General features: G+C 33.3%; 1 protein-coding gene across 5 annotated transcripts in view; it reads left to right on the plus strand.

The window, feature by feature from the left end:
• The window catches only part of LOC132696185 (guanine nucleotide-binding protein G(o) subunit alpha), a 64,385-nt gene that overhangs the window by 22,986 nt on the left and 15,632 nt on the right, over positions 1 to 25,767 (plus strand). The window contains exons 2-3 of one of the 5 annotated variants that reach the window (XM_060660896.1): positions 827 to 1,178; positions 24,802 to 24,844. In XM_060660896.1, coding sequence (XP_060516879.1) covers positions 1,061 to 1,178; positions 24,802 to 24,844 — 161 coding nt within the window. In that variant the 5' untranslated portion in view covers positions 827 to 1,060. Of the gene's footprint in view, positions 1 to 673; positions 1,179 to 24,801; positions 24,845 to 25,767 lie in introns of those variants that run through there. The other 4 variants (XM_060660905.1, XM_060660914.1, XM_060660887.1 and 1 more) reach the window with 4 other exon arrangements.

Consider the following 25,767-nt stretch of genomic DNA (forward strand, 5'->3'; position numbering starts at 1 on the left):
CGTTTTTAAATCGCACGAAATAGGTAATTGACTTTTAAGTCTGCATTAAATTCTACTTAAGATACCACTCGAGTTCGAGATTTTGCACTCATAAAACGGCGGGGTACTCGAGATATAAAACCGCCGCGGCTAATGGTCCTGTTTACGCCGGCCGTTATCGGCACTTAATGGTGGCGTTTAACCGATTGCTAACGGCGCAGGAATTGTCGGCGGCTCGGGGGCGGTTTCCGGTTAATTGTTTCGCTCCGTTTCGATCGGTTTTTGGTGCGGAAACTCGACGAAATTGCGCGAAATCGATTCTCGCCATGCGGGATTACGGTAACGACGTAAACCCGACCAATATTTTCATTCCACAAGCCTCTGGAAGCAAAAAAGTTGAGCATTTTATGGGATAGTTTCCAGCCATATTCTTCTTTTTTTTTTCGCTAAACCTTTATTTCTCGAGTATATGCGGTTCAGAATGCAAAAGATTTATCATCTCGTTGCGCGTAATTAATTGCAAGTTTAATTTGGGTCTAATTTCGGGGTAATTAGGGTAATTTCGAATGAGATTTTTAAAATTTCGATATTGTCCAACGCACCGATGTTGCAATGGTGTGTTGGATGTGAAGCCCAATTCCGCTTCTAAAAATACGTATTAATTATTGAGAGTATTAAGAGTACGCAATTAAAGTTAATCTTACGTTTCTGTTATGACAATTAATTAATTGAGAATTTATTCAAATAAAAGGTTTTTGGGTAAAATTTTTGCATAACAAAATGTAATTATCTCTATTTTTTACCTCGTTGCAAGTAATTAATTGGCAGATGAAATATTTTGTCTCAGTGGAAACATTTAATTGTAAACTTAAATAAATTAAAGTTATTTGGACGTGATTGTCACCTAATTAGAATAAATTATTCAATTAAGTTCAGATTGCTAGTGAAGTGCGCGAGAAAACCGAAACTCCGCCGAGGGGGCAGTCAAAAAAGTGGTAAACTCCTTCGCGGCGGTTCGCGCCATCTTTTTCCCGAAGTGTTGCGGAAAAATATCAAAACGTCGTGCCTGGAAGACTGCGCGATGGGCTGCACCGTTTCGGCCGAGGAACGGGCTGCCATCGCCAGGACCAAACAAATCGACCAGACCCTCAAGGAGGAGGGCCAGAGGGCCAAGAGGGACGTCAAATTGCTTCTGCTCGGTACGTGTCGCTCCGCAGTTTCTGGTCGGTTTATCCTCCGGATTCGAATCCGGGTGATTTTTATTTTGACCAGAATCGAATTTCAGCCCAATACTTCGCGGATTTTGTACGTTCTATTAAATTGCTAGTCCTTGAAGGACTAAAGGACGTGTGTCTATGAAGCTTAAGTTTCAGGCAATCAAGTGATACCGTTCACCTAAAATACGTGATTTAAATCTCAAATCTGGTTGACAACGACGTTGACAACTTGAACTGATTACTAAATTATGGTGCAGTATGCAATTCTTATCTGGTACCCAACCATGGAAAATATGCTGGTACCTGTCTTGGCTTTGTATCGTTTTTTTTTAATTTAACGAATTAATTTGCTGTGTAATCGCAGCAAAATTTTAATGTTATGACGCAAGAATATAATATCGAACCGACCCTGCAATTTTAACCGGTATTGGTTTTAACCCCCTTCTCTTTGAGCAAGTCTATCCCAAAAATGACGACGCTGGTCAAAAAAACAATAGATTTAAACAACGTTTGTTACATACTATCACATACATTTTTTGCAATTTTAAATATTTGCTTACTTCCACAGCTGTCCCAAGTATGTATTAAGTTCCAGTTAATTAAGTATGCATTAAGTTGGCAACGTTGATGAATGTCTTACCCGCGAACTGCTGCCATCCGAGTTTTCCGTACACCGTTGTCAGCTCTTTCCTTCTTTCTTCTTTAGTCTATAGAGAACGTCGAGTTACAGAATACAACCACACAGAAGCGATACAATGCGTCGACACGTTTGATCGCACCAATTTCTGAATGTGGGAACTGACACATTTGTCGGTTATTACACTGAGAAGGCTTACGAGTATCTACTGCACATACACAAAAAAACTATTGGTAAACACAACAACAAAGATTGGTAGTAAATAACATTTCAATTTACCTTAGTTAAGTGGTACATTTTTAAATATTAGTACAAGGAGAGTTAAATTATTTTGAAAGGCTACTTACTTAAAATGCATGCTAAAGCAAATAAGAATAACAGTGGCGGTGTAGTGAAAACATTATATTTAAACTCTTAACATCTGCCAATGTAGAACTAAATGTAAAATAGAAGTTAAAAGAAATTTAAATTTAAGTTTGCCAAAATATCTCGAATAAATCAAAATTGGAGATATTTTTCTCAAAAAACGAAAATATTAAAATCATACTCATGGACAATGAAGACATTCTAAAAAGCTAAATGAAACTCAATGACTCAATGTGAAACCAATTGGTTGTTACCTTTATGAACATTCAAAAAATTAAAAAAAAAATGATGAAGTGCGATTCTTAGTAGTAAATAATAATTGTGATATTCGGATCCTAGTTGAAATGTGCTTGGTGGAAGGTGAAGTTTGGGTCTATGAAATTTAAGGATATCGTGCTTCACATTCATGCAGGGTAAAACAAGGAGGAGCTTTAATTTATATTAAAAAAGGTATAAAATTTAAAGAGCCTTGTGAATGCAAAGCTGAGTATATACTAAGCTGGATATTTTTCAATGTAGACAATTTAACAATTAGTACTGTATATAACTACAACCAGTTCATAGAGATTTTCGAGAATATGTTTACCAGGTTTCCAAAAAACCACGTCGTAGTTCGTGACTTCAATACAAATTTATTAGAAAGTCAAAGTTACGTGATGCGCCTAAAACATACATTATTGTTACATAATTATTTTATTAAAATTACTATTGAACCTGATCATGCTACTCTAGTAACCTCCCAACTCCAGGACTATTCTAGATTACGTAATAGTATACCAAGCAGGCTTCAAATGTTATTCGCCCATTGTGATTGAAGATAATACTTTGTCTGATCATAACAAATTAGTATTTATCATCGCACATATAAACCAAAACTAGTGTATGAAGTTAAAAGCGTAGACCACAATAAGGTAGCCGATGCCATGAAAACACCCTGACAATCACATACGTGGTGGGGAATACAAGACTTCAAAAAAAAGGTAATATTTAATATTCAAATTTTAAAACATCACAATTAAAAAAAAATGGTGTGGCTGTGGCAATGATTCCAAAAGACAGTTGCGATTTATTAATGATTTCCTGAAAAATAAAAATAACGTTGATAATAAAAAATCTATAATTGTGAACAATAGGAAAATTGGTGGTGAAATTAATATAGCTAATGAACGTCAACTTCTCTAACGTAGGTAAAAACATAGTACAAGAAAAAGACAATCAAATAGATGATAACCTTTTACAAACAATTTAATGAAATTTATTCTAATAATTCAATATTTTTGGATCTGTGTAATGAACAAGAATATATTATTAGGATTAGAAGCGTCGACCCTTAGATTAGATTAGATTAACAGTTGGGAGAGCTGGCAGTCAGTCTATCCGTCACTGCGGCCCAGAGGATCTATTGTGACCCTCTCCATAGCTATAGAGCTTTATCCGGGGTCGTCTCTCTAACCAGACTCCACAACTTCGATAATGGCTCCCTCGTATAGCTCTCGCAGGCCTTCGCAGTTCCACAGTACGTGTGCGGCCGTTTCTTCCTCTTCCTGACAGAATCTACATTCTGTGTTTTCTTCCACTTCCATCAGGCTTAAATGCCTGTTAAGCCTGCAGTGCCTGTCAGCAGACCTACCATCATTCTTACGGCTTTTCTATTGTAGCTTAGTAGGTCCGTTGTAAAATTGGCGTCGGCCCTTGGTCATGATCAGGTAAAGGTTCAAGCTGTACTCAATGTCAGAGATGATCTTGTAGTCATTTTAGTTAAGCTAGTTAACGGGATCCTGGTCAGTGGGGTTTTTCCACATTAATTAAAAATTAATTGAATAAGTCTATATCTAAGCCTGGTTGTAGAAAATGTATGGATAATTAGTGTTACTAGTGTTTGTAAGAGGTGTTGAGATTGTAATTACGAAAAGAATGATGTCTTTTATCAGTAAGTACATAGATCTCGATGAATTTCAGTATGGCTGTATTAAAGCCAGTGGTACTTAAAGCGCCGTGGTCGATCTTGTAAATAATAAATAGCAGTATTGATGCTTTATTGAAAAAATTATATTATATGGGGTTCAGAGGTGACATGTATAACATTATGCAATCCTATTTGTCTGATATACAAGAGTATTTAAGATTAGGTACAAATATCAGTCGTACGGAAGGTTGTAATTTTGGGTACCACAAGGCCCAAGATATTATACATTTGCTGACTTCGCAGTGCTTGTTTACAGTTTTGGTAATGTAAAAATCAATGTTAGCAAAACCAAATTTATGTTATTTAAACAGAAAAACAAAACTGCACAAATACTGAATATAAAACGAAACCATAATCGTATTGAGCATGTAACAAAGATAAAATACCTAGATAGTAAGCTCAGTTGGACTGAACACATTGGACATATTTCTGGTAAAATTACACCAATGATTCGTGTACTGTACTGTACAGAGGTTGTATAGAGGCCACCCATCTTTTAATGCTAAGATTAATACTTCTTTTTAAAGCACTTCAGGTATTTTATTCCTGGCTGGGGGCACCTGTGGGTTTGTAAACGTAAATTCGATGCAAGGGTTCTAGAATAAAATATTAAAAATTTACTATAATCATTACGGAATAACTCACACGAAGGGTCTATGTAGGAATTTAGGGATTTAGAAACTGGATAAAGTATGACGTTTGGAATTATATAAACTTATATATATAATTTTAAATAAAACTCATAAAACAAACTTAAAAATATCCAGAAATATACATTCACGCAACACCAGGATAGAAAATTATATACGTCGTAACATCACCAAAAGTAACAAGGGCTTATTTTACTCTATCAAGCTTCCAACACATATAATCAACTTCCTGATAATGTCAAAAATATTAGAAACTGTGAAAGATTTGTAATGCGACTAAAATTATTATAGTTATAGTTTTTACCATGGATGAGCCGTTAATTTGTTATTGTTATTGATACCAGTGCTCTTCAGCACTGTCCAGAGCATTTTTGTAATAGAGCGTCACCTGATACCTGATACTTATTTTATTTACATATTTTTTCTTCTGGTACTAGATGATATAAATTGTAGGAAAGGCTTTGTCAGACAAATGTTTAGTATACATTTTTAATTTTGTTATTGAAAAACACTGAAGTACTGATACACTAAATGTACCTTTTTTAAAAACACTGACGTATTGATACACTAAATGAACCTTTTTTATCCTTTTGAAATGAAAAATAACTTGTGTCTATATCTGACAGAGTCGGACAAAGGCGATAAGCCGGACTCCGATATGAGGAGTATTTAATCCGATTTAAGATTTTATTTTTATTTAGCGTAACGTTCAGTAGTATCAAAAAATAAATATGTCAAAATATTAAAAATCCAAAACTGAAACTAAGAACTAATCATAAAATACAGTGATGACACATACAAATCTAAAATTGGTTCCAAATAGGATAATTGAATCTTCTGAACGTGTGTTTTGCTTTTGACGGATTTTCAGGTTATAAAATCTCCGGGGTTTTCGGAAATACGACTGTCAAACTTCCCCTCCTTCGGTTCTGTGTTTAGTAGCCTGTTAGAGGTTTGAATTCCACCAGTTCTAAAACTAAAAGCAGCAAAGGTGTCACCCTCTGCAGTGTAATTTCTCTCGGACGTCGCGGCGTCGCCGCCGTCGTCCGCAAAGAGACGGCTAATTCGTGGAAAATTGAACGCCGAAAGGAAAATAAAACAAAGGAGGGAACGGCCGAGCTGTGACCGTGTGCGAGCTGTATCGATCCAGCGAGGGCGGGGGGAGAGATCCAAACCCCCACCATCCTTGATCGACCCCCACCCTCCCGCGCCGCGGCATCGTTTCGTGCTCCCCCCGACCCAACACCCCATCAACAAGTTGCCGTTTTTACTCTTGCCGTGTACGCACAGTCGAATCGTGTCGAAAATAGAACTGCCGATGCTGAGTTCGGTGCGGGATTTGGGGCTGCGAGGGGAAGGGCGGTTGATGCTGCTTAAGCAAGGTGTTCTTTTCTCGGGATTTATTTGCGTCTCCTTCTTACCTAAAAAAAGAAAATATAGTAGAGATTATACAGAACACTAGGTTTTTAGGAGGCGGCACATAGTGGGCCAGGGAAACCCTATTTGTTTGACTAATACAATTTTTTTGTAATGCCAAGAAATTTTACTTAATATTAATAAAACACATCAATATAAAGGAAAAATATTACGAACATCAAACTTTAATACAATATAATTATTATACAGGGTGTTTACAAAAAAACTCAGTTTTTAATTAAATCATGAAAACGGTTTAATAACACTACACAAAATGTAGAAACATTTCAAAATAATTATATTTGAGTAGATAAAAAGAAAATATTACTGAGTGTACCAAAAGTAACAATTTTTTCAAAAAAAGTTATTTATTTAATATAGATTAAAACAAAATACCGTTATCGGATTTTTTAAAATATTAAGTTTGTTTGTTTCAAAGAAACGAAATAAAACCATAACAGGGTTTTCACACATCTAAACTACCATTCAGTTAAACATTTGGCTCTGTTTTTATTACAATTTTTGCATTAGTCATAGCTCTAAAAAGGTTAAACCATTGTTCTTTTAAGGTTTTGATATATAGTTAGTCTTAGTGTCAATAGAGCATGACAACCCATAGTAAACAAAAGTTATGAAAATGCCTTTCACTATTGAAATGCCAAAAATAATAACAATGTCTTACATGAATCAAACTTAAGTTACACCATCGCTCTATAAAAAAAAGAAAACAATTTTTTATATTAATAGGTCAACAATAAGGAAAAACATTTTTCTCCGTTTTTTTGCCGACCCGGTAAAATATAAATTTTAATAAAAATAAAATTATTTTTATTAAATGGAGCAGGTGGGAGCAAGATTGTATCTTACACGTAATACCACAACATGTTACTTTAATACATAATATTAACAGCATCCCCAAAGTTATGCTAAAATTGTAACATATTGCTTAATAAATTACAAACATACTTTTTTAGGCTATTTTTTGAATATGACTCAAAAGAATGTAGAACTTATTTAAGAATAATTGCCTTTTAGAGTAATTTACTTAGCATAAAATTATTCTCAAAACTTACCTTTACTGGATTCCTGCCTTTTGAATTTTGTCAAAAGCTAATTTCTTTAAAAAAAATCCCCTCCACTTTTCGCATGGAAAATTGTATAAATAAAACATTCTCAAAATGACACTGACAACAAACGTTACAAAATTATTGTTGTTGATGTTTCCATGGTAACAAGACTATCATACACAACACATCTAAAGCATGATTGCGTCTACGTTAAATTTTCTCTAAAATGCTTGGAAAAGTCAGTAAACGGTATTAAATTATTCAAAGTTCAATGAAAATTAATTATTCAACCACATTCTTTTTTTACGCAACACTGCACGATGACACAAATACTCACCAAGTTGCCTAACTGCTTTCCCTTTTAAGCATATTCTCATGTATTGAATTGAGGAGGCTTTTACTTGATTAAAATCCATTTATCAAAATAAATAAGAACTAAAAGTTCAGATTTTCCCGAAATTATATATTTTGACATGACAATTGTTTCGACAACACCGTGTCTTTATCAAATGTAATATTTACAAACTACCTGCTACTATATATACCGAAAAATGACCATAAGACCTTAATTACTGTTGTTGCGAGAATTTAAGTTCAATAAAAGAGAGGTACTTAAATCTAATTGATTGTTAAGCAAAACATTTGAATGTCTCATTTTGTTAATCTCCATGGCTTCCAATAAATTTAATTTTCTACTTTTTGTGGCTGTATGTAATATATCAAAATTGTCGTCAAAAATGTGTTTTTCTGTGTTTAAGTGTGTAGCATAATTAGAATCTAGACTATTGTTTTTAAACGCTCTTATATGTTCCTTAATGTATTTCTTGAAGGATCTACCTGTTTGTCCAATATTAATTTTAGGACAAGATCCACATTTCAACATGTAGACACCTGATTTTTGGGATTTTGGACATTTCGATCTATTATTTTTTAAATATTTTCCTGTGTTGTTAGTTCTAAAAGCTATTTTTAAACCACATTTTGAAAATGTTTTGAAACTTTTTCACTAGGTTCTCCTATGTATGTAATTGTTTTAAATCGTTCGTGTTCTGTATTAGGTTACGGATAAATAGAGTTTACTGTTGTCTGTATTTGTTTTTTATTTATAATTTTATCTATAATGGACGGATTGTAGCCGTTGTTCAGTGCAATTTGTTTAATGGTATTAATTTCTTTGTTGTAATTTTCTGTTGAGAGTGGCGTATTAAGAAGTCTGTGTATAAGAGAGTTAAATGCAGCCATTTTGTGTGTATAAGGGTGATTTGAGCTGTTATGTATGACTGTGTCCGTGTGTGAAGGTTTATGATATATTGAAAAATCTAATTTGTTTTGCGCTTTCGTAATAGTTAAGTCTAAAACATTAATAGAGTTATCCTGTTCAATCTCGATAGTGAATTTTATACGATTATATAATTAGTTAATGTAATTTAAAAAATAATTCAATTGTCAGGGATGTTTTAGACTTAACTATTTCAAAAGTGCAAAACAAATTGGATTTTTCAATATATCATAAACCTTCACACACGGACACAGTCCATACATAACAGCTCCAATCACCCTTATACACACAAAATGGCTGCATTTAACTCTCTTATACACAGACTTCTTAATACGCCACTCTCAACAGAAAATTACAACAAAGAAATTAATACCATTAAACAAATTGCACTGAACAACGGCTACAATCCGTCCATTATAGATAAAATTATAAATAAAAAACAAATACAGACAACAGTAAACTCTATTTATCCGAAACCTAATACAGAACACGAATAATTTAAAACAATTACATACATAGGAGAACCTAGTGAAAAAGTTTCAAAACATTTGTCAAAATGTGGTTTAAAAATAGCTTTTAGAACTAACTAACAACACAATAGGAAAATATTTAAAAAACAATAAATCGAAATGTCCAAAATCCCAAAAATCAGGTGTCTATAAGTTAAACTGTGGATGTCGTCCTAAAATTTATATTGGACAAACAGGTAGATCCTTCAAGAAACGCATTAACGAACATATAAGAGCGTTTAAAAACAATAGTCTAGATTCTAATTATGCTACACACTTAAACACAGAAAAACACATTTTTGATGACAATTTTGATATATTACATACGGCTACAAAAAGTAGAAAATTAAATTTATTGGAAGCCATGGAGATTAACAAAATGAGACATTCAAATGTATTGCTTAACGATCAATTAGATTTAAATACCTCTACTTTATTGAACTTAAATTCTCGCAACAACATTAATTAAAGTTTTATGCTCATTTTTCGGTATATATAGTAGCAGGTAGTTTGTAAATATTACGTTTGATAAAGACACGGTGTTGTCGAAACAATTGTCATGTCAAAATATATAATTTCGTGAAAATCTGAACTTTTAGTTCTTATTTATTTTGATATTCTCATGTGTTAGTTATAGCGAAATTGTAATAGATAACAATTTTTTTGATTAAAATGCCGATTTCCATTTATGTTAAAATAACTGGTGAGAAATATCAATATTTTTTCATTTTCCCATTTATCGTTGGTTTTATTGACAATTTGATTCTTCCCGAACGCATTGACGGCTATCCATTGTATTTTATGTTATTGGTTCAGGTTATATACCTACGCTCAATCGTCAATAATTTACTCTGGTCAACTATACCAAATTAAATAGACGACCGTTCAGATTACGTGCAATTAATCTTTGACCTCTGTCATTAAAAAATTTGGCGTTTAAGAAACCTACACGATTCGCTCGTAATTGGCCGTAAAATGTATCTTAAAGCATGAAGCTAATGTATATCGAATATATACAGAAAAAAGGGCGGTTTTAGAAATAACAAAAAAAAAATAAATTAATCGTCAAGATACTGGAAATAATTTTCGAATTTCAGCTAGGATTTTTGATTTTTAAATCACCGTTTTTCCAAAAGAAAATTATATTAGTCAGTAGTGAGTACTGTTTTAATGCTGAGAAAAATTCAAACCATTTTTGTTAAAGGTCATTGGATCTATCTTTGACAGGAAAACGGCGGGGAGTATTCAATAATTTTTAAACACCGTTTTTGAAGTGCCTTTTTTATTTGAAAATCCACGGCTAGTTACTTAAAAAAAAAGTTGATGAACGTGTACTAAGTTTAAAAGGTGGACTGGATTATTTTCGGTTAAAGATTTTTTTCTCTCGAAAACCATTTAGTCGACCAGAAAATTTTTGGACCAGGAAACTATGGCAATCTGGTACTGTACTTTTTATTTCGACCACCTTTTCGGTTATCTTCTGGCAAAAAGCTAAAAAGTTTCTGAAAATTATCTTTTACGAGGTAATTTGTTAGCCTCAAATGAAAAGACGCAGGCCACATCGAGAGCAACAATTTTCTTATCACACAGGGTGGGCGAGATATTTGGAAAAATATAGTTGGAAATCGCCTGTCACTTCAGTTTGACATGACCTTGGTGTTAGGTTGAATGCATATTTAAAAGGCAGTTTATACCATTAAAATCCATTGATTTTGCGCGAAAGTTACATAGTGGTCCGCTGATATACGATAAAAAAACTGGGAAGCAACTCATTTGAAGGATTCTGTCGTGAGCATTGCACATGTCGGTTTAACCTCCGTTCGAATCCGACAGAATCCCTTGTAATCGTCCGCAGAATTTTTAAATCGGTTTCCATTTAGTGGATTTAGTGTTTTTAGTGTTTAGTGAAAGTTTTAAAGTTATAATCGTTGTCGGCCTCGTCGTTTTTTCCTGTTCAAGCTGGTATAGTGGCCGGTAGAGTCAGCGGGGGAAGCGGGGGAGTTTTTTTGCTATCGGTCAATTGTTTCCAATTGTTGTTTTCCTTCCCCTCGGAGGGTGATGGATCCGTCCAGTCACTTTTAATAAGCAAAATCGTAAGTGGCCGAGTGATCATAGCAGTCGTGGCCAATAGAAGTAATGGAGAGAGAGAAGTCATTTGAAATAAAATGCGACGCACAGTGTCATTATTTTGTGAAAGTGATCTAGTTCGTTATGTTTCTTATTGTCGTTAAGTATTGCGAAATAGGTCATTTAGCGCGAAATTTAATATTTTTCTTATTGACGGAATCCGGCTGGATAAAAAAAAACAGTCTAAGAAAAATCCGGAGACATCTTAGAATGAGTCGCCGCGATCGAACGTAAACCAGATGTCCAGGAGTTGACGGATCGTTCTTCAATCTGTGTCGATATTCGCCTCTGGGATCTTCCAGCCCGGCTCTTTCGAGCAAATAATCGTACGGGTATGACGTAAAACCGAGCCGCTAACGTAAATATACAATGCGCCCACGTCTATATCAGGGATATCCACGCCGTTCTACGACACCGAATATTGTGGCCAAAATACTGTACGTTTTTGAACTTTATGTTGCAGAACTTTTTAATGCTCGTGTTAAAATAAGTTAAAAAATAATGTTCTACAAATTATATGAAATTTGTCCATGTGGACAAAATTAAAAACTGATTCTAGCGATTTTTGATATATTCTTAGAAGTTCTTGAGATATTAATGTTTTTTTGAACATATTTAAATATTTACTAATTTTAATTTATTTTGACCTTATCATCAGGGGTACGATTGCGATACCGATGGCGAAAAATATAGCTAACATAACCACCATACGCACCTATTGTTCTTCCTCATTGGCATTTGCTTTCAATACGTTGTTGTAAAACGTAACACATAATACATTTATAGAATAACCTCCTGTGAACGCTGTCCAACTTTACTTGGAAGGACCTAAGACGAGAGGTCCATTTATCATTTTTACCCGTTACAGACTGAGGGAAATTTGTTTGAAAACATAAATTAGCTGTTTTACTAGGAAAATTTTTTTTAAACAAAGCACCTACGCTTTTGTGTTATTACTTTATTTCATTTTAATGTGACGAAATTGATTTTCCAAAAGAAAGTGCGGTATAGTTTTTATTTAGAATATTGTCAATCAAGGTGTGGATAAAAAGATCATCGAAGACAAAGGGTTGTCCTTTTCATTATTATCATCAATAAAAATATTTACATAAAAAAAGGTAATGGAATTATTACGTAAGTGTCGATTTACAAATTTTTACATAAACCCGTAAAACACTAATAAATCTTACATACATAACTAAAATAATGATTTTGTTTGTCTATTATTTCCTCTCTCTTCTAGAGGATAACAGTTACTTGCTTAAATTAATGCCAATAATCATCGGTTTTCCCCAGAATATGTAGATATTTTAAATACATGATATTCTTCATTAAATTTAATAAAAAAAACATTAAAAAAAATATTTACTTTCTTACTTTAGGGGCAGAAAAAATAGACATGCCGTGCCGGTCTGAAAATGAGACCCGCGATAAGCACACGAAGTTCCCACCGTAATTGTAATAAAAGATCACAATAAAAAACTAAGAAACTCTCTGAGTGATCTGAATTTGGGTTGTCCACTAGCGTTGTCTCTGGTTAGGTTGAAGCTCTCTGCCTAAGCGTTTTGTTTGTATAGACGGTGTGGTGCGCCCAATACCTTGTCCCAGTTGTATTTGTGGTAAAATGTATTGTCAGAAGTTAAGAAGAAGACGAGTGAGAACGGCGAAATGAGTAACTGTGGGGGTAAGAAGACGGTAACGGGATACGCTACGCGCCAATTTGGCGAGTATTATTTTTGTTAATTTGTCTTGTTAAATTACCTAATGTGTAAGCGTGTAATTCAGTTTTGAAAGGAAAATAGGAAGTACGACATCAGTTGTTTATTTCCGATTGGCTAGCCGAGGCAACACAACGGGACGGCAAGCATAGGCACAAGTTCATTTCTTTCTTTAAAGCGAAATAATGCCTTTAATGGCATGCGCCAAACACCAACATGCTTGCTACAAAAAATGATAAAAAATATACTAAGTTGAAAAAAAGAGTTTTTTCTTTTACTAAATATTAAAACATAGAAACAGTTCAGAAAGAAACATGTTTGAGAAATTATCCCACATAATGTTTCATACTGCTACAAAAAATGATAAAAAATATTAAAACATACAAAGAGTTCGCAATACATGCTGTCGATTTATTTTTGCAAAACTGCAATGTTTGAAAAACGGTTCTTCTTGGGCTGTGAAAACTTAATAATTTTAAATACAATCTTATTTATTTTATGAAAAACTGGGTGCAGGTAATCGATTAACTCGATATCGATTTGTGTTTATCTTTGTATAAATCATTGCTAGATAAAACGAACTTACCTGTAACGAAGTTCGATCATAATTATATGAAGTCTTCGTCGAAGTAAAAAAGATCTTGCTGAAAAATTTTGCAGCAAAAGGGGATAACCTATAAAACCAAAGGGAAGGGCGATCGAACTTCATTACAGGTAAGTTTATTTCGAAAGTGGCTTAAGTCTATTTTCATCTTTTATCAAGTTGACACTTGTGACATTTATAATTTATGCTGAACTGTCAAAAAAATAAATCGGTATTGAAATATACTTAGTACATTTGAAAATTTTATATCACGTACATTTTCAAAATAATATAACTACTGAAAATTTAGGTCACTTTCAAAATTAAGGAAGAGGAAGTAATTGAGAATGAGAATTTACAAAACAGCTCCATCAAAGAAGGATTCAGAGAACACAGAAGTGCTACTTATTCAGAAAATTCGTAAAATTAAACGGAATTCAGGGAAAAGGTACGACACACAATCGGGAAAAATTATTCCTGCCAAAGTTTTTCAAAATGAAGATTGCCAATGCCGAAAAGACTGCTTAAAAAATTTAAATGAAACAGAAAGAAAACGTATTTTCGAAATGTTTTGGAACTTAGGAGACTTAAATAAGCAAAATATCACTATACGAAACGACCGGCCGCAGTGTTGTAAAAAGAAGACGCCAGAGAAACGAAAAAGGTTCATGTATAAATGAGAGTTTGACTCGTTAAATTCTAAAACAGGCAATGTTGCTGTTTGTAAAAAAAAAATCTTTTTAGATACTTTTCAAATATACGACGGACGATTGAAAGGCGTATTAAAATCTAAAAACGTTGGCAACGATTTACGTGGGCGTTTGCCTGGATTGTCGAGAAAAATATGCGATGAAGCAAATATGATTGTTCAAAACCATATTAACAGTTTCCCGAAATTTGAATCCCATTATACTACGGGCCATAAGCCCGACAGAAAATATCTTCATTCTGAACTGACTATAAAAAAACTGTTTAATTTTTATGAGCTTCACTATGAAGAAAATAATTTAAAAGCAGTTAATAAATGGACTTATAGAAAAATATTCAAAAAGGATTTTTATCTACATTTCCACCAAACACGCAGAAGACACGTGTCAAAGATGTGATCTATCAAACATTAATGTCAAAGCATCAGAAAACCACGAAGAACAGAAAACACTTATGGAAGAACATGATATTCATTTGAAGCTAGCAGAATCTGCTAGAAATACGTTAAAACAAGATCAAGGGCGAGTATCAAGTAACTTTTGGTTAGTTATTTTGACTTTTCATTCGATTTGCAGAAAGCGTTACCATTCCCAAAGTTAACTACTTCAGTAGCTTATTATACCCCGGAAAAGGGTTGAGTTGACTCAACTGATAAGTGTAAAATAAACGCGCCCTTAAAAAGGAGGTAAAAGAATAACTATTTTGCATGCTGGCTCTAAAGATGGTTGGATTCCAAATGTCTCTGTCTGCGAAAAATATTAAAGATTCTTCTCTGGATTACCATGAAGACACCACCGCTGATTTATTTGAAAGTTGGTTTAAAAACACACTAGTTCCAAACATTCCTCCTAATAGCGTCATTGTAATGGACAATACAAGTTATCACAGTAGACTGTTGACTAAAACCCCCTTCCTCATGTGACAGAAAAGCAACAATCCAAAACTACATGTATAATAACGACATTTATTTTCACGAAGATTATACCAAACAGCAATTAATTGAGGTTCTACAAAGCTTGAACCTACAAAAGGAATACGTCTGTGATAATTATGCAAAAAATCTAGGGCATACAGTTTTAAGGCTTCCACCTTACCACTGTATATTTAATCCCATTGAACATGTTTGGCACCAACTGAAATCTGCCATTAGTCGTAACAATGTTTTTCCCCGTGTTAACTCCAATGTCCTCAAAGTTATAGAAACCGAAGTTTTTAACATCCTTCCACAAAGTTGGGCAAATTCTGTTGAACATAAATAATATAAAACAAATAATTATTAGAACAGGCGATAATAGTGATAGTGATACTGATATATTATGTGAATATTTTTAAGTAATTTAAGTAGGTAATAAAAATAATTTGTAATTTTATTTTAGATTTAAACATAAATACATACATAAATAAATAAGTATTGTTTAGTATCTTTCCTAACAAAACCCCAAATAATTATTTCATTCTTACAGCTTGCCCGGGTCTTTCCTTAATTCGTATCAGTTAGTCACTTTCTTATATCTATGCACAGACTATAATAACTTTTTACCTGCAATACTAATGAACGGCATTTCAACTTCGAAAAATCAAGAAATAATATTGCGCCATACCGACAAAAAATGTTTGAGTCTTCCAACCAAAGTCCTGCCTTTACAGATACTAAATCCCGTAGATGTTCAGAGAAGTGGACGACCCAAATTTATTGACGTATGATAGGAGACGGGTAAAGGTTTTTTGGGAGAATCGGGGTACATAAGATCCAAAGCCGCCTTCTTAATGTCCGTGCAAGCTTTGATACGTTGACCTAAATAACTACTCAAAATATATGATGAACTCTGCAAGCCGACGGGAACGTGGACCCTTTAAAAGGGAAAATTTTTCCAGCAGAGGGTGTTTTCTAATTAAATTATTTGGGATTTTATCACCTAAACCGTTTCCTATGCTAGCTAAGTCAGAATGGATCTTGGGATCAGCCAATTTTTGAAGCGACTGTTCATCTCCCAACCAGATGGGGATATTTAGCGGGGGCAATTATTGGATCTAAAAAGTGAAAGAATGTTACAATATTTTCTAGGTATTATAGACCCGATCGCAAAGAAAACATTATATAAAAATTACCATCATCATCACCGGATTAAATTAAAAGGCTAGGTCGTATTTTAGAGCCTACTGTCATTTGATATTTTTATGGGTTCTTTAGTCTACCTCTGCAATAATAAAAAAGACATTTATGTAGCAGTATAACAAAGAGGTTTCTTAACCGGTGGAATCCAGCTCACTATCATACTATTTACGTATCCTGTAAGTAGATTTTTTTTCTTTAAATTTTTATTTTATTCATCGCATCACTGGACATTTGCCCTCGTATAGGCTACCATAAGTAAAAACTTTCAGAGGCAGGTAACCTTTGCTGCCATCAAAAAGAGTCGAAAAAGGACAGAATCATAAACGACTGCTTTTATCCATGGTAACTGCTACTATTAGCAGTGTAAGGTGAGGCAAAAGAAATATTTTGCTACCATAAACTGTTTATCGAGTAAAGGTTACTCTCCCCTAAGGTCAAAAAAAAGACGGAATCATAAATTACTGCCATTTGCTTAATGAATATGGGCAATGTGTGTGGAAAAAATTAACCCTATTATATGCAAGTGGTTTTCCGAAACTTAAACAAAGTGAAAAAAACTACTTGGCATAGGTATTTATGGTCTGTTCATATATATAAGAAAGTGACCAATTGATTTTGAATGGCATTATCCAAGGGTGGTCATTAACATACAATGCAACCAGATTATTACCTAAAGTTTCGGAATTTAAATTCAGGTAAAATTGTGGTCCGTAATAGAAAATAATTTTATACCTACCTGTGTTTAATATTCTTTGGTTTGGTTAGTTTATTAGTAATCATTCGTATTTCGTGTGTTAAACAGCGGGTGTTGAATCGTGTGCGAATTATGCAAAATATGTGAGAGTCTAGTGTATTTCAGGAGATGCTCTCGCCCAAATGTAGAAAACACTATTCTATTGAGACTAAGGAAGTTATAAACAGTGTTTATTTGACTCTCATTGAACGTGGTGCCAGTAGCAAGCATCTTTAGAAGAAACGGCCACATTGACGAAAATTCCAACATCAACTGTATGGAAAATTGTGAATAATCCCATTTCAGCGAGGAAAAAAAGAAACCATGCTGACCTTTTCCCCAAGTGTAGATGAATATAATACGGCTTAAAATTTACCAGTTATACGAAGAACAAAGCGTGCTTCCATTAAATATCTTAATTAGGAGGCTTGAAAAGGATGAAACCGGTGTTCAATATGGCAGAACTACCTAATGGAAGTGTATTCAACACATGGGTTTTAGATTTAAAAAAATTGACAAAAGGCATATACTTATAGAAACCGACGTTTCTATAAGTCCCTCCACAAAGTTGCAAATTCTGTTAAACATATAGAAAAAGCAGAACAATCGTATATCCATATTGCAAATAATATAGAACAAATAGTAATTAGAACAGGCGATGATAGCGATAGTGATACTGATATATTATGTGAATAATTTTGAGTAATTCAAGTAGGTAATAAAAATAATTTGTAATTTTATTTTAGATTTAAACATTAATACATACATAAATAAATATTGTTTAGTATATTTCCTAACAAAATCCCAAATAATTAAATTCATAGTAAAGTACGGACCTGTTTGGCCATATTTCATTCTTACAGCTTGTCCGGGTCTTTCCTTAATTCGTATCAGTTAGTCACTTTCTTATATCTATGAACAGACTTTACCTGCTATATTTCCGTCAATATCGGCGACAGTCCTTCGTGCCAAAACAGATAACGGAATGTCATCACTGACTGGAGTACTGTCGATATTCGGTGTTTAGTTTCAACTTAGGAAGTTGTCCTAACTTGTAAATTTTCCACTGAAGTAATTCGTGACTACCACTGCTTAAAATACAAGGCCTGTTTTGTCTATCCGATATATCATAAAAGAAAAATCCGTCAAACGACGCCATAGTTCGGCATGAGAACGAAGAAAATATCATTTATGAAATATACTTAGTCACTCACCTATGGTAATTATTATTATTATCTGCAGAAGACAAGAAGAGTACCTCGGTATTTATTTCAAATTAAGAAGCTAAACTAATTAACCCTTTTAGTCATTTTTACCATTAAGGACAGTTTATTATCATTATTATTATTATTATTATTATTATCAACTTGTGCGTTTTTTGGGTATTTCCTTAAAATGATTATTCTTAGGCAGAGTAATAATAATCATTATTCCGCAGATCAGTAAAAAATCAATGACAGCCTGTTAAAGTCTTATGGGGAAACTGACATTAATAATGATTAGTTATTGGATTGTCGTTCTCGGGATATTGAAAGGCGATAAATGTTTAATTCATAAATGTTTATATTGGCTGCAGATTTCCAGGCACCTTATCAATGACTTGTTGTCGTGTCCTCGTCGGCTATTAATGTCATTGATCCGGATCATCGGAAGCAAATCTCTCAGGATTTAACGCGAATGGCGCGATCGCCCTGTATATTAATTAACCCGCATATCTCATCCATTTGCGCGCATGTTAACAACAATACAAAAAACATAAAAGTCGCCCGTACACGCACTTATTAGTCGGACAAGGTCGTCGTAAATCTATTTGCGTTTACAATAAAATTTCTAGGCGTTTTCTTTTAGCGCTCGTTTTTTTTTTTAATTCCGCGATCTGCGAGGTGTCTTAGGTTCGATGTTAGAGCGTTATAAAAACAGTTACATCTTAACTTCAATGCCAAGTCCAATTTTGATAGAAATGTAATTATATCTAAAAGTCAATAAATATTTTAAAATATTAATCAGTCCACAGAAGTTTATTTTGTTAAAAAAATTTATAATCCGCTTCGTGTGCGGATGAGAAATCAGCGAAAGCATTTTTTAGAGTAGCCAAGATACGGGGTGGTAAATGCAAAAAAAAAAGATCTATAAATAATGTGAATTTTGTCAAAATGTTTCCTAATTTTTTGCAACCATTCGACGAATGAAAGCTTTACGTGTTTGGTTTACAGAAAATCCCCCGGGAACGGTGTCCTAACTATGCTTTGACGAAGCTGGGACGGAGAGCTCCAATCTAAAAAGAGGCGACAGTAAGCGTCGGCACCATTGAAAGTGGAACGTCCATTTTTCGTGATCTTGTTTTTGTTACTATCACTTCATTTCAGGTGTATACCCGTTACACAGGGAAATTTGTTTGCTATCTTACAAACGGGTTTATAGACTAGATACTAAAGAAAAATAAAACGGTTTTTTCGGATAGCATCGACTAAAGTCATAGGTAAATGATAAATTTTTCTAAAGTGAAAAATCGAGAAATACTTTTAGATATTGTTTCAAATTGAAAATGACAACAGATTCGTGTCCAGGACTCAAAGTAATTAGACCAATGACCCAAATTTTTATTGTAAAAAAAAATAAATACTGTAAACATTATAAATAACTATTATTTTGTATCGATTTTACAAATTTTAATTATAAAAATTTTAAAAATAATGACTGAAAAAACTTTTTAAGAGACGTTTATTTTTTAATATCATCTTAAAACAGCATTAATAAATCTAAGTATTCGAAAGATGTAAACGAAATTAAAATATAAATTGGAGAGTGAATTTGACTGTCGAATGTTCGTTTTTCCATGGCGAACTTGGTTTTACGAAGGAAAAAGTATGCAGACCTCAATCAATTTTGATATTTCTGTTGTTTTCATTAATAGGCGATAATTAAACATCCTTTTTAATTAAAAAAATACAGCATTGTAAAGTCTGTTTAGTTCATATGTAATCCTCTCTAATCATATTTTATTTTAAGAACATTGTTAGTGTCTTTCAGTGGAATCTATCCAACAAAAAAGAATTATCAAAATTAAGTAATAAACACACATTCTACAGGAGCAATGCTAAGCGAGGCGTCCGCGATATTTCGATCTCTCTAAATTCGAACTTCATGGAAATTCGTATAGTTAGGTTTTATCTAGTCCTGACACTTTATCCTGAAAGAAATCCCTAATAGCCCTTGTCGATATTTGACATCAAAAATTAGTCCCAGTTAGCCATGACTTCAGGTGGTAATAGAAAACATAAGGTTTTAGTGCAAAAAGATTATCAAAATCAAACCGTTATTAAAGATTTTACAACTATGTACAGCCTTAAGTGGGACTCAAACGATATGATTATAGTTGGGTTCTAATTACTTCTGGATAAGAATTCGTTGCCAATTTATTTTTAAAAAAATCCCTAATATTACTTCTCTCTTCTCCCTCGTTTGTTAAATAATCCCAGTTGGCCATGATTTTATGTTGAAGCAATAAGCAAAACAAGGTTTTAGTGCATTCTTCAGAGACCTATCCAACAATAAAAAAATCAAAATCGAACCATCATATGGTTGACAGATATCATAAAGCTGATGATTAAATTTAAAAAAAAAACTATTAAAAAATTCACGATAACTAAAGTAGAATATAATGGGATTACATACAGATGACAAACGAAACTAATATAGCCATCTTTTAAAAATTGTGAACAAACGTAACAAAATTCCTAACTTTTTAGATAATCGTGACGAAATTAATAAAATTTCATCCAAAACTGCGGTACTGGATGTCCATCTAATAAGAATTTACAATTAAAATACAAAAAAGAATTCAATACATTGCTTTTTTTTCTACAGTAAATCTCTTGCGATGTAAAGTAACGTAAGTGTAAATGGCGTGGTTATAATTAATCTACGGTGTCAGGCGACGTGATCGCATATCGTATAAACTATCAAACTATCAAACAACGAAAAAACGTCGACAGTTTCATGTAGACATTTTTTTCCGTAACATAATTTTTAATTCCCGCCCTCCATATCTCCTTAAAAAAATAAAATACCGAACTGATATTCACACTTTGAATCTTCGATGTAGAAGTCTTATTTCTCCTCCTCCACATCACAAAGCATTGTTTGAAAGATCGTTTTTCTACTATGTCTACAATTGTATGGATGTATGTATCATAATATTAGACATTTGATATATGAAATTTAGGACTGGCCCAAATTATTTTCCAGTGTTCATTTTTTTGCTCTGTGCTTTTGGTTTACTACCATTAGATAAATGTAAATACGAAATGCAAAAGATAAACATATATAATAATAATATACTATTTCTTTTTTAGATCGACATTTAGATTTTTTTTGTTATTGTACTGTATTGTTATTGTATTCGTTAGAATTGGTTACTCTCTAAGTTTAAGTAATCAATTTCAGCTAAATGGAATTGTATCAAATGGTATGACACATAGAGGTTTTTTCAAACCTAGATGGTCACGTTAAATGCATACTATAATACTCGTAAAATAAATACACCATCAAGTCAAGCATTCAAGTACCATAAAAATAAACTTGTTTAAAACGCCAATGTCAAATTAACATTATGTACCTCAAAGCTTAGCTTAGCAAATAGCAGTTGATAAAGTAGTAGCAGTAATCCAGGAAATATATTTTAAAGTCTATTCATAGATATAAGAAAATGACTAACTGATACGAATTAAGGAAAGAACCGGGCAAGCTGTAAGAATGAAATATGGCCGAACAGGTCCGTACTTTGCTTACAATTAAATTATTTGGGGTTTTGTTAGGAAAGATACTAAACAATATTTATTTATTTATGTATGTATTTATGTTTAAATCTAAAATAAAATTGCAAATTATTTTTATTACCAACTTAACTTACTTAAAATTATTCACATAATATATCAGTATCACTATCGCGCTCATCGCCTGTTGTTATTATTATTTGTTCTATATTATTTGCAATATGGATATACGATTGTTCTGCTTTTTCTATATGTTTAACAGAATTTGCCCAACTTTGTGGAGGGATGTTAAAAACTTCGGTTTCTATAAGCTTGAGGACATTAGAGTTAACACGGGGAAAAACATTGTTACGACTAATGGCAGATTTCAGTTGATGCCAAACATGTTAATAAATAGAATAATAGTGAGCTGGATTCCACCGGTTAAGAAACCTCTTTGTTATACTGCTACATAAATGTCTTTTTTATTATTGCAGAGGTAGACTAAAGAACCCATAAAAATATCAAATGACAGTAGGCTCTAAAATACGACCTAGCCTTTTAATTTAATCCGGTGATGATGATGGTAATTTTTATATAATGTTTTCTTTGCGATCGGGTCTATAATACCTAGAAAATATTGTAACATTCTTTCACTTTTTAGATCCAATAATTGCCCCCGCTAAATATCCCCATCTGGTTTGAGATGAACAGTCGCTTCAAAAATTGGCTGATCCCAAGATCCATTTTGACTTAGCTAGCATAGGAAACGGTTTAGGTGATAAAATCCCAAATAATTTAATTAGAAAACACCCCCTGCTGGAAAAATTTTCCCTTTTAAAGGGTCCACGTTCCCGTCGGCTTGCAGAGTTCATCATATATTTTGAGTAGTTATTTAGGTCAACGTATTGTCGGTATGGCGCAATATTATTTCTTGATTTTTCGAAGTTGAAATGCCGTTCGTTAGTATTGCAGGTAAAAAGTTTTTATAGTCTGTGCGTAGATATAAGAAAGTGACTAACTGATACGAATTAAGGAAAGACCCGGGCAAGCTGTAAGAATGAAATAATTATTTGGGGTTTTGTTAGGAAAGATACTAAACAATACTTATTTATTTATGTATGTATTTATGTTTAAATCTAAAATAAAATTACAAATTATTTTTATTACCTACTTAAATTACTTAAAAATATTCACATAATATATCAGTATCACTATCACTATTATCGCCTGTTCTAATAATTATTTGTTTTATATTATTTATGTTCAACAGAATTTGCCAACTTTGTGGAAGGATGTTAAAAACTTCGGTTTCTATAAGTTTGAGGACATTGGAGTTAACACGAGGAAAAACATTGTTACGACGAATGGCAGATTTCCGTTGGGGCCAAACATGGTCAATGGGATTAAATATACAGTGGTAAGGTGGAAACCTTAAAACTGTATGCCCTAGACTTTTTGCATAATTATCACAGACGTATTTTTTTGTAGGTTCAAGCTTTGTAGAACCTCAATTAATTGCTTTTCGGTATAATCTTCGTGAAAATAAATGTCGTTAAACATGTAGTTTTGGATTGTTGCTTTTGTGTCACATGAGGAAGGAGTTTTAGTCAACTGTCTACTGTGATAACTTGCATTGTCCATTACAATGACGCTATTAGGAGGAATCTTTGGAACTAGTTTGTTTTTAAACCAACCTTCAAATAAATCAGCGGTGGTGGTGGTGGCAGACAAAGGCCATTTGGAATCCAACCATCTTTAGAGCCAGCATGCAAATAGTTATTCTTTTACCTCTTTTTGATGGCGCGTTTGTTTTACACTTATCAGTTGAGTAAATCTTAATTTTTTCTAGATATTCCGGTCGCCATTTCCGAATTCTAAAAGATTCCATTAAAACTTTTGTCAATTTTTTTAAATCTAAAACCCATGTGTTGAATACACTTCCATAAGGTGGTTCTGCCACATTTAACACCGGTTTCATCTTTTTCAAGCCTCCTAATTAAGATATCTAATGTATGCACGCTTTGTTCCTCGTATAACTGGTAAATTTTACGCCGTATTACATCTTATTCACAATTTTCCATACAGTTGATGTTGGAATTTTCGTCAATGTGGTCGTTTCTTTTAAAGATGCTTGCTTACTGGCACCACGTGCAATGGGAGTCAAATAAACATTGTTTATAACTCCCTTAGTCTCAAGAGATTAGTGTTTTCTACGTTTGGGCGGCAGCATGTCCTGAGAACACTAGACTGGAACATATTTTGCATAATTCGCACACGATTCAACACACGCTGTATTACACACGAAATAAGAATGATTACTAATAAACTGAAACTAAGAATACTAAACACAGGTAGGTATAAAATTATTTTCTATTACGGACCACAATTCAGAAGCAATTTGTCACTTTCTTATATCTATGAACAGACCATACCCAATATTTCGTTCCAAAAACATGACGGGGGCCTTTTACAGAGAATTTTGCAGTAATCGGGAATTGCCAAATTTTCGGTAGACGCGGAATCCCTCGCCGTATCGCGTGGGTTCGCTTAAATAGAATTGAGTTGCACTCTTTTCAATTAAAGCGAATAAAATAACAGCCTCGTACGTGATACGTCCCGCGTTTTAACCACACACATCCGGCCTCCGTTTTGGAAAATTAAGGCTAGCGAGGCTGCGATTTCCTCATAAAGTTCAACAAATTTTTTCCCTTTTTTTTTAACAAAAGACGAGCATTTTGATAGCGGGGCAGAACTCGCGAAGTAATATGTCCGGCAAGGAAGTATCCCAGTGAGATGGGTTTCTGGGCTGCTTCCCGTTTGCCGGTAATATAAGTTTTTAGATAAAAAACTTCCAGTGTGTCATAATCAGTGTCCAAAAATGTCTTTAAATATTGAATAAAAAAAAATTTTTTGGTTAAAAGAATGTTACTTGCTTTGTAAGAATTTTTTTTAAGACCCGTTTTTCTTTTTCAGGTGCCGGCGAGTCTGGAAAAAGCACGATAGTAAAACAAATGAAGTAAGTATACATACATCACACTAATTATTATTACACGCTTTTCCGTAGTCAAAGTAGACTGAACTGAAAGTTGCTTTACAATTTAAGGAAAGTAAAGATGATATTTCATAGAGAATTTGGTTGTCTGTAATTTTAACGAAGAAAACGCCGGTGAATAAAATACGCTTTTTTTTGTCAAAATTAACTTGAAATTTCCATGACAATTTTATCTATATTTAAAGAAAAAAACCAACCTCATGGTATCTATTTAATAATTACGGCCAGCTTTTTCGTCGTCAAAATCAAGCTGACATATCACTGAAACTTTAACGAAAGCTAATTTTTCGTTCATTTTATGTCAAAGTGAATTTGACATATGTGATTTTTTGTTGGCTGTTGCGTGGCAGTTTTTCTTGTTTGCATTTGATTGAGAATTTAATGAAAAAAATTGTCCACGAGAAACATTACGGTAGAATTTTTCGTCATTTCAATGTCAATGGACGGTTAAGTGAAAGGAAATTTTTAATTTTTTTTTTCAATCGAAACCTGCCATTTCGCAGAGCATTTCGTCGCTTGACAGTTTAACGAAAAAGCGTCTGCTATACACTTTACGAATTTTATTTTTAGTTTCCGATTTATTAAAATATTTATCATTCCGGGAACCGATGCGCGCTTACAATACGCATCAATAAATTCGATTTTAATTTTTTTTCGAGAAAAATATTTTCGCGAAAATGCCGGATGAATCATTTCGATTACGCGTGTTTTTTGTTCGAACAAAATCGCCGAAAATAGCCGATATCCTAGTTTACGATAAGGGGGGGGGGGTCAATAATTTGCAAATAGAAATGGGGAATATATACAGTATATTTATATACAATATTAAAGGTGATTTTTGGGTCCATTCTTCATTTTTGATATACAGGTTGGGAATTTTTTTAAAT

The sequence above is a fragment of the Cylas formicarius genome, unplaced genomic scaffold (assembly GCF_029955315.1).
Source record: "Cylas formicarius isolate icCylForm1 unplaced genomic scaffold, icCylForm1.1 PGA_scaffold_10__41_contigs__length_53128322, whole genome shotgun sequence".
Classification (NCBI taxonomy): Eukaryota; Metazoa; Arthropoda; class Insecta; order Coleoptera; family Brentidae; genus Cylas; species Cylas formicarius.